We start from the raw sequence: 16,366 nt of genomic DNA on the forward strand, positions 1-16,366 counted from the left end.
GATGGTCTGTCTCTCTTTCATTGTTAATTCCCTTTTTTCATGCCATTTTTGTAGCACATGTCTTTCTCCAGTACAATGCTGTTCAACTGATGTTCACGAGGGTATAGTACCACAGTGTGTTCCGAACACTCTTTTTATGCAGACAGAGGAGGTAGTAAGCACTCCAGAACTTGGAACACATGTAGGAATTAGTTGCACCAACTGCCAAGGCTTGATTAACCTCCATTTCTGAAGAACAGCTTTAAATTGTTGACTCATTTTGTGTTCCCTGAAACAGGCCTTTTTGTATAGTTCTGAAATACAATTATCTTTCTAGTTTTGGGTAAACTTACCTTTTTTTTTAACCTCTGGCACTTCACCTATTACCTTTCTACCATTTCAAGCGATTCATTGGCCTTGAACGACTTGAATTTCAATAAATAACTGGAAAAATTGGGGTATTCTAAAAGTTTTGACCGGTAGTGTATGTGTTCATGTCTCACTTAAAGATTGTGGATGATGGGCAAAATAAAAACAAAAAAGTGGAGTTTTCCTATAAGCTCCAACAATGCAAAATGTCAATTCTTGCCATTTTTCAAATAGTCTTAAAATTTTGATCGTCTTTTAACCGTAATTTGGTGGCGATCTCCGACGTGTTGCATAAGGCAGCAACACCGCGGAAATGGCCAACTTTCACCGGCCACCTGAGTCTCATTCTTTTTAGTCGTGACTCGCCGCCTTCAGTGAAGCCCGGCGTGGAAATCGATAGCCGATTTTCCGAGGTGAGGATCAAACTACAAGCTATCAAAAGTTTGTGTCGGGGGCAGGAAAAAAAACCCTTCAAGCGATCTGAAGTGTTCAGGTTGAAGGAGCTCGTCTCTCTGACAGAAAGAGGGTCTTTTTGACAGGTGGACAGGGTCCAGTGAGACCGGAGTTCTACCTTCAAGGTTTAGTAACGATCCTCTGGAGACTTCACCCCTCTTTCCCTTGCCAATTTAACAGGCTTGGTGAGAGAGAAGCTGCAGTCTGGATCAAGAAAAAAAAAATCACATAAGCTTGCAGTCAGCATCCCTTCCGAGTGAAGAAAAAAGTGGATCCGCAATCTGTTTTCATTTAAGTACCAGTCCTATTTGATTAAAACCGATATAGCTTTAATAAGTTCTATAAAGACTCGACAGCTTCTTGTTTTTCCTCTCATCGTGGTTGAACGTATCTCATCTGATTTATCACCTTGGCTCACTCTCAGTCGTCATTCCGCCAGCCCGAAGGCGGCGGGGAGGGAGCGGTGTGTTCGCAGACGTTCTACTCCTTTGAAGGATTTTTATCTTCATGACATGAATCAGCTCTAGTCAGGCATCAACAATCACACCATGAGGCCCCTGTGTGTGTAATCGTGTTCCTGTCAGAGCAGAAATTGAGATCTATCTACAACTTATCAAAAAAAAAAATTAAAATGTCATTAAAATAAAAACTGTATTTGATTCCCAACAACATACAGACCGATAGAGTATAAACAATTACAGTTCCTGGCAGAAGTATATTTAGATCCAATGCACAAGTTAGAAGATAAACAACACCTGTTTTTCACGTGAGCAGAAGTATTGGAACGTGTGACTGACAGGTTTGCTTTGTTGCCCAGGTGTGTCCTATTACATTCCTTATTGACTTATTTTTACATAATGTTATATATATTAGGGGTTCACAATAATTATTGGACCAATAATTATTGTGCATATCGGACCGATAATTGTTGTGCCTCCCTAAAGCTTTGGGACAGTGGTCAACCTTCCCAAGAGTGGCCGGCCAACCAAAATTACCCCAAGAGCGCAGCGACAACTCATCCAAGAGGTCACAAAAGACCCCACAACAACATCCAAAGAGCTACAGGCCTCACTTACCTCAGTTAAGGTCATGACTCCACCATAAGAAAGACACTGGGCAAAAATGACCTGCATGGCAGAGTTCCAAGATGAAAACCACTGCTGAACAAAAAGAACAATAAGGCTCGGCTCAATTTTGCCAGAAAACATCTTGATGATCCCCAAGACCTTTAGGGAAATATTCTGTAGTCTGATGAGACAAAAGTTGAACTTTTTGGAAGGTGTGTGTCCCATTACATCTGGCATAAAAGTACCGCCACATTTCAGAAAAAGGACATCATACCAACAGTAAAATATGGTGGTGGTAGTGTGATGGTGTGAGGCTGTTGCTGCTTCAGGACCTGAAAGACTTGCTGTGATAAATGGAACCATGAATTCTGCTGTCTACCAAAAAATCCTGAAGGAGAACATGCGGCCATCTGTTGGTGACCTCAAACTGAAACCAACTTGGGTTCTGCAGCAGGACAATGATCCAAAACACACCAGCAAGTCCACCTCTGAATGGCTGAAGAAAAACAAAATGAAGACTTTGGAGTGGCCTAGTCCAAGTCCTGACCTGAATCCTATTGAGATGCTGTGGCATGACCTTAAAAAGGCGCTTCATGCTGGAAAAGCCTCCAATGTGGCTGAATGACAACAATTCTGCAAAGATGAGTGGGCCAACGTTCCTCCCCAGCGCTGTAAGAGACTCATTGCAAGTTAGCACAAACGCTTGATTGCAGTTGTTGCTGCTAAGGGGGGCCAACCAGTTATTAGGTTTAGGGGGCAATCACTTTTACACACAGAGCCATGTAGCTTTGCATTTTTTTCCCCTTAATAATAAAAATGTTCATTTAAAAAGTGCATTTTGTGTTCAGTTGTGTTGTCATTGACTAATATTTAAATTTGTTTGATGATCTGAAACATTTAACTGTGACACACATGCAAAAAATCAGAAATCGGGAAGGGGGCAAACATTTTTTCACACCACTGTATACACTATGTTCCAAATTATTATGCAAATAAGTTTAGTGTCATAAACATAATTTTTGTTTTTCAATGAAATTCATGGATGGCATGGTGTCTTGGGGTTTTTTGGATTACTGATATCAATTTCGGACAACTGTCATGTTTGCCAGGTGAGCCCAATTAAAACTACCTACAAACGATGTTCATTCTTGACATGCCACAGAATGCAAGCAATATTGGAAAGAAAAAGGATTTTTCTACTGACAAAAAAGTGTCAAATATTGCAATGCCTTGGGCAAGCCATGAAAACATTCAGTAATTTACAAAAACCTTTATACGGTGAAGAAATTTGTGGCTGACTCAGATGACAGACAGGATTATGCTGATTAAGGCATAAACAGAGTGGTTTCTTCCAGACAAATGTATGGAATCAAGAGAGCACCTGTTAAAAATTTAGAAAAAAAATACCATTACAAAACAGCAAACAGGAATTTGAAGTTGCTGGTGCCTCTGAAGTCCCATGAACCTCAAGGTGTAGGATCCTCCAGAGGCTTGCAGTAATGCATAAACCTACTATTTGGCCACCCACAAAGAGAAACGGTTGCAGTGGGCCAACAAATACATGAAGATTAATTTTAAAATAATCCTGTTTACTGACGAGGGCTGTGCAACCTTGGGTGGTCCGGATGGATGAAGAGAGTATGGCCAGCATACCTCAACAAGGCTGTGATGTTCGCAAGGAGGTAGCTGTGTCATGTTTTGGATCGGAATCATCGGGAGAGAGCTGGTAGGCCCTTTATGGTAATTGAAGGTGTGAAAATGACCTCAGCAAAGTATGTAGAGTTTCTGACAGACCATTTTCTTCCATGCCACAATATGAAGAACCGTACCTTCTGTAGCAAAATGACCATCATGCATGACAATGCACCATCTCATTTTGCAAAAAATACCTGCCTCTCTGCCATTGGCTGTTATGGGCATAAAAGGAGAGAAACTCATGGTTTGGCCCCCTTTTTTCTCCTGACCTCAACCTAATTGAGAACCTAGGGAGCATCGTCCAGGAAAAATATCCAGGAGGCAGATTACAACAAAACAGCAGCTGTGGGAGGCTATTCTGACATCTTGCAAAGTAATTCAAGCAGAAACGCTCGAAAAAACTCACAAGCTCAACGTAAGAATTGTGAAGATTATATCAAAGAAGGGATCCTATGTTAACATTTAACTTGGCCTGTTAAAATGTTAGTGATTGAAATAGCTTTTGTTTTCAGTAAATATAACCTCCTGATGACCATTTTCGGTTCTTCACAACCAGTGAAATGCTTTGAAAATCAAATTGTACCCAAAAGGTTGATGAGTTGAAAATGGTCATGACTGTAATTTATATTGACTATTTACCAAAATCAGAGAAAAATGTGATTTGCATAATAATTTGGAACAGAGTGTATTTAATATAACATATACACTAAACTAAACTAAAAATTTATTTTAACACGAAAATAAAACAAAAAACAACAACAGTAGTAATAGCAGTAATATTACAAGAATTAAAGTCAATATATTAAGAGAAAAGTTTTCTTGTAATAAGTAATTTTTGGAATTTGGAAAATTAGGTTAGGGAAAAGTAAAAAGTCAAAATATTATGGTAATAAAGTCATAATTGTGTGAAGAAAATGTCAAAAAGATGAAAAGTTGTGAAAAAAAAACATCAGAAATTGCTGTAATTTTCCAAGAATAATGTCAAAATATTATCAGGAAAAAATTAGCAGCATAAAGTTGAAATATTAAAGAAAAAATGTTATGTATTTTTTTTGTTGTTGTAATGTTATGAGGAACAAACAAACAAAATAAAGTTATAATTTTTGGAAAATTAGGTTGGTTAGGTTATAGGAATAAAGTGATAATATTAAAGAGGTAATATTAGGAGAACTACATTTATGAAGATTATTTAAGAAGGAAGTTGAAATATTTGGAAAATTAAAAAAAACATCAAAAATGGAGAAAAAAGTGCAAAGTTTATACTAATAGGCTTTGTCTCCTATATGACAAATCTAAGATTGAGTTTGAGACTGAGTTTTCTCTTGAAATATAGACAACTTTTTTGCATACTACAAGTGTTGCTTTACAAACTATCGGCAAAGCTGCATCCGTTCATTTTTCACTTTGTGGCCCTCGCTGGATAAAGTTTGGACACCTCTGCACTGTATACTGTATACTGAGATGTCGCAAGATCAAAACGTGATGAAAGTTCTCATTCAGAAAATGAGCTAATAAATAAATTAATCACATGATGGACATGAGCTCGATAATTTTACTGGCCTCCATACTGTGTATTGCCATGTGTATGCATGTCAATCTTCCTCGTCTCTCGCCTCCAAACAGTCAAAAAGAGGGTTCATTCTGTGCAAGGTGAGCCCATCAACACAAACGGGCCTGTATGCTGACATTATTCGAAAGTGGTAGGAACAACAAAAGCAATAAAACCCACCTCAAATATATCGACCTGAGAAAACATTGAGATGCAGAGTCTTCGTCCCGACAGTCAACACTCACTGCGAGCTTCCTTTCCATTCCATTTTCTTCCGCTTATCTGAGTCCGGGTTGTGGGGGCAGCAGTCTCAGTAGGGAAGTCCAGACTTTCCGGTCTCCGGTCACCTCTTCCAGTTCCACTTCATTGAGACGTTTGATCGGCAAAGAGCGCAAAATGGTGTTCGCTGACAGAAAGTTATCACAAAAAAAATACTGCTCTCAATTTAAGAAATGCTGCAAACATTTGACACAGTATGAATTGCCTGTGAGAAAATATGCCAATTCCATAACTTCACAGAGTGAAAGATGACTGTAATTACTGTAATTACTGTAATTTTTGGCATATAAGACACACCGGTGTTTAAGACGGAGCGATGTTTAAGCTGCAGCCACTAAATTCAGAAAGAAAAACAGATTTGTACATATATAAGCCGCACCAGACTATAAGCCTCACATGTCCACATCATAAAATGACATATTGTGGCGTGCACGAGTCCACGAGGGCCAGGTAGCTCTGTATTTGACAGGAGCCAATCATAAGCTCTGAAAAAACTCACGACAAGCTTGTTAACCCATTGGAAATTGCAGGGGTGTTGCAATGCTGCCTCTGTCCACCATTGCAGCGCCCCGGCAGCCATAACCAATAAATTGCTTCGCTGGGACGAAATGCATGATGGGAAGCCGTTAACATAGTTGTTGTTTTTTATTTTGAACTTGTGTGTTAAATAAGTCGTATATCAACTGTGGTTTATTTGGTCTCAAAAAATGTCAACAATAATATTGTTCGGCACAATAAACATTTCAAAACTTGCATTGTTTTGTGACTCGGTTTGTCCAGTCATATTTTGTCACTGTGCTTTCCTTAAAATGAATGTTAAAATCTCGTCTTGTCTCGTTCTCGTGGACTTTATCTCATGCATCGTCTCGTGAGAAAAATAGGGAGCTTGAAAGTCTGGCTCAAAATGTATGGTATGGAAGCACATTTTGCTTTGCTCCATCCATCATTTTGTGTGACAATGTCTGGAATGAAATGTGCCAAGGATGTAATAGTGATTGAAATAGATGTTTGCTTTAGGAATACGTGGTGATTTATTGTGTTAGAGTCTTCCTATAGTGAAATAAAATGTCAAGTTTTATCCTCCCCGAGCTATCCAGCATCACCGAATCTGCAGAGGCTTCTTCTCCTTCCTGTTTTGTATTCCGTGTGCGCGCCGTGGCACAAGTGGATTTTGACAGGGTGGTTTGGAGATAAAGCTGCTCTCTTGGGGGGAGGGAGTGGAGGGGGATACGGATGGCAGTCTCTCTGGCGCCGAGGCCCAGTCGAGTGTGAGCTGGACTAAGATGTGACTCCAGCCGAGTGGGAAGCGAGACGACAGCGCTACAGTCGCAGCCTTAAGTCGCAGATCTGCCTCGGTTTGTATTTTTAGCTTCGGCAAACTGTCACTGCTGGAAAATGGTCAAGCACTGACACGCAGCCGTTCTCCCAGGATCAATTACTGCCGCCAAGCGTAACGCTGTTTGCGGTAATTGTGGGAGGGAAGGTGCGGAATAGCAATGAAGCTCAGGTGATTGTCAGCTTTGTCAACAGGTGACGAGCCGAGGGACTACAGCAGAAGCTGAACGGGCAAAGGGATGTGATTAAAAACACCTCAGCTTTAGAACCAGTATTTTTCATAGTTTCATTGATCTGTTTTTCACATGCCCACTGACAAATGTGGCTGCTAAACGACGAAAATTCTAACATTCGCCTTGGATGCAGAGGCAGAGACAGTGATAAAGGGATCAACAAATCCTGAAAGTCCTTTAACAAGGTAGTGATAGAAAATAAAAAACACAGTGTAACAGAAAAATCAACACCGTGAAGAAAATCATGACAGCAAAACCGAATGAAGACGGAGCTAAGCGTGGAAACATGAAAGATAAAAGTGCTAATAAACCTGTGATAGATACTACAGTAGACTGTGAGTTGACAACTAGTAGCAGGAAGCAAGGAATGAGCGAGGTGCTGGAAGATCTCTTAAAGGAAAAGTGCACAGTTTTTTTGTAATTTTCCCCCATCATCCACAATCCTTATGTGAAACATGAACACACACGTCTTTCTCTTTTCTGTGTGTTCTAAAGATATAAAAACAGCTAAAAAGAGGCAGCTAAGAATGCACGTAACGGGACTCCACTATTCCGCCTATAAAGCCTTCTGAAAAAACTCCAAAAAGCGGCAGCAATGCTCCATTTATGTAATGTGACCAGCATATTAACCAAGCTACAGCAACATTGTTATTATTATTGTTATTAACATTGTTATGCCAAAAAACTACTTTACTGGCGAAGTGACACTTCGCCACACCACACCGGCTGGCGACTAGCGTCACCACACACTCGCTCACAGTGCCTCAGGCCACTAGCGAAAGGTAACACCACTGCTGCTGTCTTTTTGTTTTTGAGTTTGTAGACGTTAACGCTAAGTGTAGCGTTCCTTTCTGTGTTGCTATGTGGAATCATTGGGCTCAGGAAGGAAGTTTCGGTAATGCTTAAAATGACCATACGGCAAAATACTGTAAGTATTGGCCTGCGGCGCATTCTAAAAAATATCATTTAACAAGAAAACTAAAAAAACAAAACAAAAACAACAGCAAAAATACATTTTACAGAAATTTTACTAAATAAGTCAAAATATTAACAGAAAACAGTTGTATTCTAAGAAGAAAAAAGTCACAGTTTTACAAGTATAATATTGTAATATTATGAGGAAAAATAATAGCATGAAGTTGAAATATAACAGATGTTACTTTATAAGTTGTAATATTATGAGAAACAAACAAAACCACAAATAAAGTAATCCTTTGGAAACTTAGGTTGCGGAAAAAGTTATAATGTTACAAGAATAAAGTCAAAAATATTATTTCCTTTACTGAAAGAAAATTTACAAGAAACGAGCTGAAATAGTTGGGAAAAAAAATCTAACAGCAGAAATGGGGAAAAAAATGCTGTAATTGTACAAGAATAAAGTTAAAATATGAAGAGAAAACAATTGTATTCTAAGAAGAAAAAACTCACAATTCTACGAGAATAACTTGGTATTATCCATCCATCCATACATTTTCTTGCACTTATCCGGGTACGGGTTGTGGGGGCAGCAGTCTCAGTAGGGAAGTCCAGATTTCCCAGTCTCGAGCCACCTCTTCCAGTTTCACTGGGAGGACACCAACACGTTCCCAGGCCAGATGTGAGACATAATCCCTCCAGCGTGTCCTAGGTCTGCCCTGGGGCCTTCTCCCGGCTGGGCATGCCCAAAACACCTCAGCTGGGAGGCATCCGGACTGATGCCCGAGCCACCTCAACTGGCTCCTCTCGATGTGAAGGAGCAGCAGCTGTACTCTGAGCCCCTCCCGGATGACTGAGCTCTCTTAGGGTGAGTCCAGCCACCCTACAGAAGTAACTCATTTCAGCCGCTTGTATCCGCGATCTCGTTCTTTCCAAAGCTCATGACCACAGGTGAGGGTGGGAACATAGATGGACCAGTAAATTGAGAGCTTTGCCTTCCGGATCAGCTCTCCCTTCACCATGACGGTCCGGTACAGCGACTGCATTACTGCAGACGCTGCGCCGATCCACATGTCGACCTCACACGCCAACCTTCCCTCACTCGTGAACAAGACCCCGAGATACTTGAACTCCTTCACCTGGCGCAAGAAGTCACTCCCAACCCGGAGGGTGCAATCCACCCTTTTTTGACTGAGAACCATGGCCTCGGATTTGGAGGTGCTGAGTCTCATCCCACGTCTCATCACACTCAGCTGCAAACCGCCCAAGTAAACGCTGAAGGTCACAGCCTGATGAGACCATCAGGACCACATCATCTGCAAATAGCAGAGACGAGATCCTAATGCCACCAAACAGGACTCCTTTGACGCCATGGCTGCTCCTAAAAATTCTGTTCATGAAAATTATGAACAGAATCGGTGACAAAAAATTCTGTTCATGAAAATTATGAACAGAATCGGTGACAAAAAATTCTGTCAATGAAAATTCTGAAGAGAATCAGTGACAAAGGAGCAGCCTTGGTGGAGGTGAACGTTCACCGGAAACAGACTTACTGCTGACAATGCGGACCAGGCTCCTGCTCCAGTTGTACAAGGACCAAAATGCCACCAATCCCGTACTCCCGGAGCAGACCCCACAGGACACCGCGAGGGACACGGTCAGTTGCTTTTTCCAAGTCCACAAAGCGCATGTAGACCGGTTGGACAAACTCCCATGTACCTTCCAGTACCCTTGCAAGGGTGTAGGTAGAGCTGGTCCAGTGTTCTGTGACTGGGTTGAAAACCACATTGCACCTCCTGTAACCGAGGTTGAACTAACGGTCGTACCCTTCTCTCCAGCACCCTGGAATAGACTTTCCCAGGGAGGCTGAGGAGTCACCTCCGTTCACCCTTCTTGAAAAGGTGGCCCGACACCTTTGTCTGCCAATCCAGAGGTACTTTTCTCGACTTCAACGCCATGTTGACGAGACGTGTCAGCCAAGTTGCATTCTGGCAGGTTCTGCTTGATTTGAGCTTAATGTGACGGGGGCTATATCATTTTAAAATCCTCTGAAGTGAGCAGAATGAGGACCGCCTCGCACGGTGGCTGCAGGTGTGGCTCACCACTCTGCCACGCACCCGAAAGAAGGGAACCTAAGGAGACGACACAATAGACAGCCACTTCAGAGGGAAGCGTAACAAAATAGAAGCATGACAACAGGAAACCAAACATGACAAAATTGCTTGATGTCCATTTGAGGCAGGTGATTATTGATATTGGTGGGCAGGAGGCAGTCGCCCATTTGACCTTTTCCCGACATTCAGTGCCTGCAGGTTTATCCGCAGGTGTGAAATAATGATTTGAAAAGGAATGATGAATGCCTGATCTTTGTAAAAAATACCCCTTGTGACTAATGAACCGGTGTTTCTTCAGGAATCCATCAGAAGCGGACCACGTTTCTGCTTATTGGCCCATCTATTTGCTGCTTTGACTCCGCAGTTAGTGTTAGCCGGTGTAGGTTCATCTGAAGTATGACGCTCAAAGATAAAATTAGCTTTGTCGCAGTAGACTGTCACAGTGACATGCACACGTGCGCCGTGTCTTTGTAGCGCTGGGACTTTTTGTTTGGCTGCATGAGAGGTCAAAGGAAATAGAAGCAGCTCTCAGAGTGACGCAGTACAGTCATAAACAAATGCAAAAATCTAAATCTCGAGTCATTAATGTGGCCGAAAGTCAGAATTTTTTGACACTGGATAATTTACCTTCAGGCAAGATATGAGCCAAAACATGCAAACAGTATTAGATAAGCCTGGAGCATTCAGCAGTTTATAGACAGACTGAACATGAATAGTCAGAGTGCATTTATAGAATAGTACATGTAATCATCGGAATTATGCAGTATTCCACGAAGCAACAAGATAACAAAAGATTTGTTGTAGAGCAGGGGTGTCCATACTGTGGCCCTCAAAAATTACATTAATTTTCCAAGAATAAGGTCAAAATATTAAGAGAAAAAAGTTGTAATCCAACGAGAAAAAGTCATAATTTGAGGAGAATAATGTTGTAATATTATGAGGAAAAATATATAATTTTAGTAGCATGAAGTTGAAATATTAAAGAAAAAATGTTTTTTTCGAGTCGTAATATTATGAGGGACAAAAAAAAACAACAATATTAAGTTGGACATTTTGGAAAATTTGGTTGCAGAGAAAGTTACAAGATTATGAGAATAAAGTCAAAATATTACAAGAGCAACATTTACAAGAAGAAAGCTGATGTTATTGGGAAAAAAAAAAAAAACACACTCGCTCACAGTGCCTCAGGCCACTAGCGAAAGGTAACGCTACATATTGGAGCTGCCGCCACTGCTGCTGTCTTTTTGTTCTTGAGTTTGTAGAAGTTAACGCTAAGTGTAGCGTTCCTTTCTATGTTGCTATGTGAAATCAATGGGCCCAGGAAGGACGTTCCGGTAATGCTTAAAATGACCATACGGCAAAATACTGTAAGTATTACATGAATGTACCTGTCACTACATGCTCACAGCATGGATATAAAACCATAAAACTTTGTTGGAGGTGTTTAAATAGCGGGCTTTCGAGGCTGAATAGGTGTGTCCCATTACGTGCATGAATTATCCACCTCTTTTTTAGATCTTTAGAACACGCAGGAAAGAGAAAGACTTTGAATGTGTTCATGTCTCACATAAGGCCTGTGGATGATGCGCAAAATTCCAAAAATGTGTAGTTTTCCTTTACGAGAAGCTATAGCGAGTGGAACAATAGATGGGGCCGTCACTTCGAGGAGCATGACTGCGACAGGGGTGTCCAAATTGCAGCCCGAGGGCCATTTCCAGCCTGCGGCTGTTATTTTACTGGTCCGCAGCGCATTCTAAAAAATATAATTTAACAAGAAAACTCAAAAAAGAACAAAACAAAAAAAGTCAACAGCAATAATTGAAAAAAAAAACTGATGAAATTTTACTGAAAAAGTCCAAAAATTAAGAGAAAACACTTGTATTCTAAGAAGAAAAAAGTCACAATTTTACAAGAATAACATCGTAATATTATGATAAAAATTAATAGCATGAAGTTCAAATACACTCCTGATCAAAATCTTAAGACCAGCTGAAAAATTGCTTGAATTAGCATTTTGCACATTTGGATCTTAATGAGGTTTTAAGTAGAGCTACAATATGCAAAAACAAGAAAGGGGGATTGAGACAAAAAGCATTTTGAAAAAGTCATTTATTGAAAACAACAAATAAACTGAGATAGGCTGTTTATCACCTGATCAAAAGTTTAAGACCGCAGGCTATAAAAGCCTAAATCTGCTCAAAATGTTCATTTTCTGTCAGGCATTCACACTGTCAGGCCCTCCTGATGGTAAAGCTAAGAAGCTTTCTCTTTTTGAACGTGGTGGGATTGTGGAGCTGCATAAGGGCCCTGTCACACCTTGACGATTTAGGCAGCGCATGCCTGACGTGATCATTTTGATGGCATACGTTGAACTGCCGACAGTTTTTTTTTCAATTTTGGTCAACGTAAATGTGACATATTAGTAACTTATATAGAACGTTTCTCTAACTTATAGACAACTTATATCAACGAATGCGTAGCGTGTTGCCTGTGTTCACAATTTATGCCCAACGGCCAACGCCTGTGACACCTTGACGATTTAGCCAGCTTACGCCAACGAATGAAAAATTTGGCCAATACGCTGGCGTACGTCGAATAAGTTATGGGTAAGTTTTGTATATGCACGCCTGCATACGTCGTAGTACGTCTAAGTTGTCCAAAAATTGTGTGCATGCACAAAAGTTTTTGACGTATGTCAACGTATGATTCATACGTCCCGCATCCGCGGGCAATAAGTTATGCCATCGTTGACACCCGCTCACACACGTTATTTGTAAGTTATGCACAAGTCGTAATACGTCAACATACATTGAGACAAAAACTGTCTTCTTGGCGAGCGTTGGCTGAGAGAGGAGATGCATGCTGTCGTGTTTGCATTTGAAGGTAATTTTGCAGCTTAACCACTAGAGGGCACTGTGACACTGGGAATGGAACTAAGATTTATTTTTTATTTTTTTTGCGCTTTGTCTGAGAGAAACAATGCACGTTTTAATCAAGCATTATTGATCATGTCAACATAAAGTGCATAGGAGTATTTACATTCAAAGAGAATGGAGAGATACAGCATGTTACTGTCCAAGTTAGCGTTAGGTTTGATGCACATCAGGAGTGTATATATATATATATATATATAAAAAAACATGTTACTTTTTTAAAGTTGTAATATTATGAGAAACAAACAAAACCACAAATAAAGTAATTTTTTGGAAACTTATTGTTTTAGGGGGAAAAAACTGTTCAATATTTCAAAATATTTTTTTCAAAATATTAGGTGAAAATATTCATATTGTAACAAGAACAAAAGCCACAATTTTGTAAGAATAAACTTGTAATTTTATGAAAAGAAGTAATGTAATTTTAGAATTATAGAGTTGAAATATTAAAGATTTTTTTTGAAGTTGTAATTTTGGGAAAATTATCTTATATTATTATTCCCATTATGTTATGGGAATAAAGGCAAAATCTATCATGAAGAAAATTTACAAGAAAAAAATCTGAAGTAATTGGAATTTTCTTTTTAATTTATGAGAATAAAGTCAAAATATGAGGTTAACAAGTGGTATTGTAACAAGAAAAAAGTCACAATTTTATGAGAATAAAGCCATAATATTATAAAGGAAAAATAATGTCATTTTAGTAGCATAGAGTTGAAATATTGAAGAAAAATAAAATAAAGTTAGCTTGGAGGAAATGTTATATTATGGGAATAAAGTCAAAATATAACATGAAGAAAATAATATTACAAAAGTTTGCAAGAAAGTTGAAGTAATTGGAGAATAAAAAATAAAAAGAACAGAAAAACAGCAGAAATTGAAAACACAGCTCTTATTTTACAAGTATAAAGTCAAAATATTAGGAGAAAAAAGTCGTATTGTAACAGGAAAAAAACATCACAATTTTATGGAAATAAACTTGTAATATGAAGAAAAATTATGTAATTTTAGTATTTAGTGTTATTAGTGGTTCGACTCCTCATCAAAGCATCCCTGGACAACATTGATTTATTGCTTATGTGGACGAGTCGCTGTGTCTCTGCCAAGGGCGTTCCTGAACCGTTTAATCGGTCGCACAGCATTCATGCCTTGTCTGCTTTCAGAGTGTAAAGTTGAAATCATCACCTTATTTCACAGTATGGAGACTACAACCCCAACGTTCACAAGCCCGGCTTTTTGGCTCAGGAGGAGCTGCTGCCTAAACGGGTGAGTGGCGGCCACGTTCACGCACCCGTTGGTAGCTTTTGTTGCTACCACGTCTCTTCATCTCAGTCGATACAGTTTTCATAACGATTTTCCATTGTCCAGGTGATCAACTTGTATCAGATGACCGCCGAGATGTGGGAGGAGAGGATTGCGGCATGTCACGCAGGGCACAGGGGTCGCACCAGGTAGGTGCACTTAAACGCTGCACATGATCCCATGCACCTACGTAGCAGTTTTTTTGTTTAGAATTGTGTAGAATCATGCAGAATTTCATCAGTTCAGTAAAGTTTTGTTGTCTCCCGGTTATGCCTTAAAGCAAGGGCGTCCATAGTGCCGCCATTTGTGGTCTGGGGATGTTTTTTATTGGCCTGCAGCACATTCTAAAAATCGAATTTAACAAGAAAACAAACAAATAAAATAGCAACAGCAATTTTACAAGAATAAAGTCAAAATATTCAGACAAAAAAGGTGTAATCTAACGAGAAAAAGTCACAATTTGACGAGAATAACGTAATATCATGAGGAAAAACAACAGCGTTATTTTATCCATCCATCCATTTTCTATGCCGCTTTTCCTCAATGGATAGCTGGAGCCTATCCCAGCTGACTTCGTGCGAGAGGCGGGGTACACCCTGGACTGGTCGCCAGCCAATCACAGGGCACATATAGACAAACAACCATTCACACTCACATTCATACCTATGGACAATTCAGAGTCTCCAATTAACCTAACATGCATGTTTTTGGAATGTGGGAGGAAACCGGAGTACCCGGAGAAAACGCACGCATGCGCGGGGAGAAAACACCACACAGAGATGCCCAACGGAGATTCAAACCCAGATCTTCCCGATCTCCTGACTGTGTGGCCAACATGCTAACCATTAGGCCACCGTGCGGCCTAATAAAAGAAAAAACAAATATTTTTTTTTAAAGGTGGCAATATTATGAAAGGCAAACACAACAAAATAAAGTTGGCATTTTTGAGAATAATGTCGTAAAATGTTTAAGAATATAATGACTCCTAAAATAAGGAAGTTGTTCTTAGTCAGATAGCTAGATTTAAGTAAAATGTTCTTACTACAAGGTAATCAGTAAGCCAAATGCTCTTATAAGATTTGCATTTAAGAGGCTAGATTTAAGCAAAAATATATTTCCATGTTCTAGATGTATGAGTGTTATTCTATTTCCCTACAATTTCTAGAGTCTCCAATTAGCCTATCATGCATATTGAAGGAAGCCAGTACACGGGAGGGAGCGTGCAGGCGCTACACAGATGTGGTCTGACTGGGATTTGAACCCAGGTTGCCTGATTGTGGGGGCTAACATACTAGCCACTCGGCCACCCTGCAGCTAACATCCGTGTCTAACAGGTGCGTGTGTCTTGTCTTGGTACGCTCTATGAAAGTTGCGGTGCAGCCTTTATATTGGTCGGAAATCAGCAAATCTTTACATTTATTTTCTGTGTGGGTGTCCATTCTTAAATATATCAAGTTTAGAAAGGTTCTTAGCTGGTTATTAGAAAAAAAACTAATTTCTGGCAAAAAATATTTTCATAAGAATTGGCTAGCTATGCTTTTTTAATATAAGATTATTTTTCTCAAGTGAAAATTGCTAGACAATAAGATATCAATATAGAAAGATAGAAAATAAGAAATGGATGCTTAAAATGGGACTTTTTTACTTTCTTGAAATGCCTATAAAGTAGTGTTTCAAATAATTGGAATGTGAAAAATGGTGACTTTGATAGTCCTGCATGAGTGGAATGGTTTCATGGGGGAATCGGTGGAGAAATATGCGAACGGTGGAAGTTTGAAAAATTGCCCATTCATTTTCAATGGGAAAAATGTGGGAATTTTGGAAAATCTGGGAATGTTTTGAAATATTGAATAGATAGCACACTATTCCCGAATGAACTGATTGCAATTATGATCGAGTTTTGACTTACAGTGTTCCCTCGTTTACTGCGGGGGATAGGTTCCCAAAATACCCCTCAGTAAGTGAAATCCGCAAAGTAGCAAACTTTGTTTGTTTGTTTTCAATTATTATATACTGTATGTTTTAAGGCTGTAAAACCCCTCACAATACACTTTATACACTTTTCTCAGACAGGCATTGACATTTTCTCACATTTGTCTCGTGTTTAAACACGCACAAAGTTCAAACAGCGAATCCACGAAAG

General features: G+C 39.6%; 1 protein-coding gene across 2 annotated transcripts in view; it reads left to right on the plus strand.

Annotated features, from left to right (window-relative positions):
• Nucleotides 1-16,366, plus strand: part of nf2a (NF2, moesin-ezrin-radixin like (MERLIN) tumor suppressor a) — a 99,990-nt gene that overhangs the window by 12,902 nt on the left and 70,722 nt on the right. For both annotated transcript variants that reach the window (XM_054772483.1, XM_054772484.1), the window contains exons 5-6: nt 14,119-14,187; nt 14,290-14,372. In XM_054772483.1, coding sequence (XP_054628458.1) covers nt 14,119-14,187; nt 14,290-14,372 — 152 coding nt within the window. The remainder of the gene's footprint in view (nt 1-14,118; nt 14,188-14,289; nt 14,373-16,366) is intronic.

Source organism: Dunckerocampus dactyliophorus, chromosome 4, assembly GCF_027744805.1.
Source record: "Dunckerocampus dactyliophorus isolate RoL2022-P2 chromosome 4, RoL_Ddac_1.1, whole genome shotgun sequence".
Taxonomy (NCBI): Eukaryota; Metazoa; Chordata; class Actinopteri; order Syngnathiformes; family Syngnathidae; genus Dunckerocampus; species Dunckerocampus dactyliophorus.